The 5,681-nt window shown below is 50.3% G+C and overlaps 1 protein-coding gene across 1 annotated transcript in view; it reads right to left on the reverse strand.

Annotated features, from left to right (window-relative positions):
• OTP (orthopedia homeobox) overlaps positions 1–5,621 on the reverse strand; it is a 12,140-nt gene extending 6,519 nt beyond the window's left edge. The window contains exons 1-2 of the mRNA XM_019518248.1: positions 5,362–5,621; positions 4,292–4,701 (exon numbers count right to left, since the gene is read on the reverse strand). Of these exons, the coding sequence (XP_019373793.1) occupies positions 4,292–4,701; positions 5,362–5,398 (447 nt within the window). The 5' untranslated portion in view covers positions 5,399–5,621. The remainder of the gene's footprint in view (positions 1–4,291; positions 4,702–5,361) is intronic.
• Between the last annotated feature and the right edge of the window lie 60 nt (positions 5,622–5,681).

The raw sequence follows: 5,681 nt of genomic DNA on the forward strand, positions 1-5,681 counted from the left end.
CCGGGCCAGCGCCGGCCCCGCGCGGGCAGCGGGGCGGGAACCAGGGATTCACTGCACCCAGCCTCACCCCCCAGGAGCGCTTCAGCAGCTCGGTCGCAGTAATCCCGGGGAGGAGCAACGAGCTATTTCTGGGGCCTCGGGGGACGCAGCAGAAATGCTGTCTGAGCCGCCCCCAGCCCACCCCAGCCCAGCCCGGTATAGAGAGGACGTGACCTGCAGGGGCTGCCGGGCCCAAGCCCCGGCCGGTTTGGCAAGACAGATTGCGTTGCCGAGGAAAGCTACTTGCCAGGAAAGCCCCCACCCCCGCGCCTCTGCCCCTACCTGGCCTCTTCCTCTTCCTCCTATCCCCAGCTCCGAGGCCGCCCCGCCAGCTGCCGCCTGATGGATGACTGGAGCTGCAGGAACTTTTCTACTGCAAGGGATCAATGCGTCTGCCCGGGATTGAGCTGTCTGCGGGCACCTTCGCTCACAACGAGGCGAATTTGTGTAAAAGGGGGGGAGGGATGCACCGCTCCAGTGCTCCTGACCCTGCGGAGGAGAGCTCCTGGGTGCGCATAAAACCCAAAGGCCTGTGTGAGCGCAGGGCGCTTTGCGCAGGCAGACTCCCAACCCCGGTGTCACCACCCGAGATCGGGGGCTGCTCCGTGAGCCGGAATCGCTCAGCCCCGACCTCCTGCGTGAAACCAGGCGGCCGGTGTCTTCAGCAAGCAGGCGCTTTGCTCGGACGCGACCCCACTAGGGAGAGCGGATCCGTGGGTTTCATCGTATTGCATTAAAAAGATCCCGGGCTGTTTGCAAGGGGAGAGTGGGAGGAAATGGGTGGACTGGAAATCCAGATGCGGACTATGCCAGGCCCAGAACTTGCTGGAGTTCATCGTGTCACACTGTAGACCCGGGCTGAGAACTGTGCACGGCCATTAGTGGAAATGAACAGCTGTTAGGGAACTCGGTGTTAGATGAATAATCGAAAAATCGTGTTCAATTATGTTTTAGGGTTAATAGTTAAATTGCGGCTACAAAATCTTTTATGTTTCATGGTTTACTGGTGTTGTAAAGAATCGCCATCAGGTCTGCTCATAGCTGCGGTGCATATGCTTTTAAAATGTGAATGTTTCCAGTTGAAACCTGGTGCATGACAGATTAAAACACAGAGAAAACCTGAGGGAGATTTTGAGAACGCACACTTGACAGCCCTGGAAATATATTAACCACAGGCACTGAGCAACTTTGGACTCTTTTTAAAATGCAGCTACCCCCTGAAAATTATTAATACAACAGTGAGAATCTAATGGAGGTTGGAATCTAAAAATCTACCCTGATGTTATCTGCTGCTACAGTAATATAGACATAGTGTAAATGTATTTTAAAATATATAGCCCATTTAATTCCCCAGCTATAAATGGGATAGAAATAGAGAGAGAAGAGGAGAGTATATCTTTTTTTTCCAGGAGCCAAAAGCTTTATGAAGATCTCATTGGAATCCAGCGGATGATTAATGTGAAGATTTGGTAGGAAATCTGGAGAGCTGTATTAAAGCTCAGATCTCAGGTTCATTTCGATCAGCCAGCCGTGAACTCTGGGCCGAATTCATTACACTTTAATAGTGCTGGGAGAGGAAGAAAATGCAATTTCTCATTCCATTAGAAAACTAGAAAATACTCTCAGCTTGTCCCCTATTAAGATGTGGCAGGTGACAGGACCGTTGTGGGGGACACGGTCAATGGAATTACAACACATTATTTTTGTTCGTATAAAATATTGAAAGGCAAGCCTGGCTGTGCAGAAGTTATTTCACTGATTTGGTTTTTATGTAAATAAAATATTGAAAGTTAATTAATCCGTGCTAGAGACTAATGATTATGCTTATTATATTGCATTTGATCGCGTAATTTGCATGATTCTCGCATTGCTGCTTAATAAGCCATTCCAGGTTATAAATAATTCTGAAATTGGTTTCTAATAATGGCATGCTATAAAAAGAATGGTTTTATTACACCAGCCTGAAAAGCAGAGCGATATCAGACGTGGAATAGGTCTCTCTTATAAGCACCACTCGCTTTAATAATTATTTAAATGTCTCACATACATTAAATATAGATCTAAAATGGGGGAAAGAAGTAATTTATTCCAGCATCTCAAACACTTAAAAACATACACAGACGCTATAAATTAACAGTTTGGATCATTCCTTAATCGGTGTGAACCCCACGTACAGCAAGGAATGTGTAGGCAATCTGTTAACTATAAAGAAAACTATAAAGTACTCGTATAAGAACATAAACCAATTACTATTTAATTTAAATTTGGTCAAGGAGCAATGATACAGTGAATTGTGAAGTAAATACATTTGACATAAATTATTTTTGCATTAGATTACATAATGTTAATCATTTTGAAGTGTTAATTAAGAAGGGTATGTTGATCTGATTACTTTTTAAACTAGAGAACATTATTGTAAAAAAATATTTAAATTGCCACCCTATTAAACTGTTTTTATCAGCAGTCTCGAGCCATTATCATTGGTTTAGGATTATGCTGAGACTATTAAAACACTTTGTCTTTCTTCCTACGAATTTCTTTGATGTGCTTTTGGAAAATAACTATTTCCATTATATATTTTACATTTTATTTCATCTACCGCACTCCTAATATTGAAATTGGTATCATTAACCTTTGGGAAACCCAATAAAGTTTAATAGACCTCGTTTTCTTTTTTCATAAAGTCCGTTGTCCAATTATATTTTATTTGTGAGTCTAATTCCTAGTTTAATTTAAGGTAATTATCATTTCGTGTGAGTCGAGTAAAATTGTTTTCCTGTTTAAAACAAACGCATATGCATTCTGCTACATACAAGAATACAGCTCCTTTTTATGTAATGTTAATTCACTTATGATTTTTTTAACATATCTCTTTATTTAGCTTGTCGGTCTGGGCTTGCCGTGAGAAATTTTGGAGAGGAGCACGATTAAAATAAAAGAGAGTTCACAAGGTCATCATGCCCAGCAGCAAAAGCACTTTCGACCAGTAATTACAGCGTGCATGGATTCATTTCTCAGAGACTCGCTCAAAAGCCCACACAATAACACTTAATTTCTAAAATCGTTTTGCGTAAGAATCTGTTGTTTTTTTACCCATCTCGCCCGCTTCCACTTTCCTCCTAAATGTATGTGGATAACCTGTTTGCTGTATGCCGAGATATATCTTCATCTACATAGCTATCGAGAGATAAATATAGGTCTCACTCCATAACAGGAAATTTAAACTGTTCATTGTCCCTGTTATCCTCAGCGCTTATTCAGCATTTGAAACCAAATATGAAGGAACTGAGACCGAAAATGAAATTGCGTTCGTAGACACCCCTTTTTTAGCCAACAATGAGCGTGTAACCAATTGTTAGGGGTTGCTGCCCATTGGCATATTTCAGGCAATCTCGCATAAAGTTCTGGGGAAGACATTGCCGCGGGTCCCAATTGGAGACGTTCAGCACCTTGGACAGCTCACGCCATTCAATTAGATCCGGGTGCACCCAGCGCAGCGCTCTCGCTGATAAAAGAAGCAGGATCGTATGGAGAGCGAGCGCTTCGTGTAAACAGTGCAAGAAACAGAAACATGTGACTGACTGCCTGAGCCGCTTCTGGATTTCCGTTCCCTTTCCCTAGCCACGGACGCCGCTTTCCGCTGGAATTCAGCATCTCCCAGAAAGCCAAGGCGACGGCACTGGTTGTCCAGCGCACCCTGCCACCAGTGTCGCCCCGGGGCCGCCGTCAGCCCGCTCGCGAGGAAAGGGAGAATGGCACGGCGGAGCCGCGGCGCCCTGACTCGCTCTGCTTTTGGCTTGGTTGTCTGGTTCGGGAGGAGTCTTTTTGGGATCGCCCGTTGCGAAGGGGGAAGTGGCTCCCTGGATGGAGCTACACCGCCAAACCTAAGGGCGGATGCGGTTTTAGGAAGCCGAACAATGCCACGCGGGTTGGACTTTATTCCCAGCCCCCACCCCCTTTCTAAGTGGGGATCGACTTGCACGTTTGAAATGGCTCAACTGTTGCGCTAGCAGGACACCGAGAGAGAGTCCCTCCTTCCAGCGGGGTGTCTAGGGAGAGCGATTTCGAGCCCCGGCTGCCTCAGAGGCACCTGCGCTAGGAAGGCTTTGGAAGCCGCTTGTCACTGGTGAAACCAGGCGGTGAGCTAGAGACACAGATGTCAGGAGCTGCCTCTTTAGGGAGCCCTGCCCGGAGACCCACGGATCTGCCCCCCGCGGAGTGACCCCGGGCCCGGGCTGGGGCCGGCTCCTACCTGCACCCTGGACTCGGTGAGGCCAATCCGGAGGGCCAGCTCCTCCCTCATGAAGATGTCAGGGTAGTGGGTCTTGGCGAAGCTCCGCTCCAGCTCGTTGAGCTGCGCCGGGGTGAAGCGGGTCCGGTGCCGCTTCTGCTTCTGCTGCCCCTGCTGCTGTCCGGGCTGGCTGGGGTTCTGCCCGCCCTGCTGCCCCTGCTGCTTGTCGGGGTCTTTGGCGCTGACGGCTAAGGAGCTGGGGTTGGAGCCCACCGTGGTGATGTCGTCCCCGGGCAGCAGCGTGGCCCCTTCCACCGTGTCCGAGTTGGGAGCCAGGTCCCCCGGGTGCCCCCCCGGGTCGGAGCCGCCGACGCCCAGGCGGCACTTCACAGCCTCCCGGTGGCCCAGCAGCTCGGCCGCATCTTTCATCCCTGCGGGGGCAAAGCAGCCGCGGTCACTGCGCTGCAGCCGGCGGGGGCTGCCCCGCGCCTCCATCCAAGCCGGGCTCCGGGCGCTGCCTGCACCCCCGCCCGCCCCGCACCCGCAGCCCAGCCAACTTCCAGCGCGGGGCAAGCTCCAGGCTCAGCCCGGCCAGTGGGGCTCACCGATCCCTCCTTACACCCCAGGGCCAGTGGGGCTCACCCCCCCTTGCACCCCACCCCGCCTCACCCCAAGCAGCTTCACCGCCCTGTGCCAGATCCGGGCACACTCTCCCGATCCTCGTCCCCATCTGCACAAACGCTTATGTTAAAAAAAAAAGGGGTGGGGGGGGAGAGAGGCAAATCAAATGAAAATCCCTCCTGGCTGAAGCCGGGCTGGCCTGTCCGGGAGCGCCGGGGATGGGTGGGGGCGACGGCTGAGAGCAGAGGCATGAGGTGCCCGCACCTCGGGTGGATCTACATATTCCATAGGATTTTTTTTAAGAGACGTTAAATCAAATTAAAGCGGGAGCCGCACAATTACTTTGCCAGAAATTAGCCCATTTAGATCGCATTAAGGCAAAACAAGGACCAAATTGTCAATTTCCTGCCTCCGGCTCCTTCCTGCCGCCGCGGCTGCTGGGGGCAAGGGAGCTGCGGGGGAAAACTCACCGAGCCGGGCGTCCAGGAGGTCGGCGTGAGACAGCATCGCGCAGCGCTCCAGGGCGAAGGCTGGTCCCCCCCCCAAATTTTAGCAGCCTGAAGTTATGTAAAATAGATGTGGATAGAAGATATAGGCGAGAAGATATATATAGATCGCCTAAATGAAAGAAAATTCGGTGTGTGGTTAAAAAGGGGGTCTCTTGCATTATAATGTCCTTTAGAGAGACGGGGAGGTGCTTAACACTTCAATGAACCCGTGAGCAGCTCGGCGCAGGGACCAATCAGGAGGGCAGGCTGCAAATGTCAGCGCCCGGAGAGTCCCCACTCCG

This window comes from Gavialis gangeticus, unplaced genomic scaffold (genome assembly GCF_001723915.1).
Source record: "Gavialis gangeticus isolate Ggan-Ray unplaced genomic scaffold, GavGan_comp1, whole genome shotgun sequence".
NCBI classification, from domain to species: domain Eukaryota; kingdom Metazoa; phylum Chordata; order Crocodylia; family Gavialidae; genus Gavialis; species Gavialis gangeticus.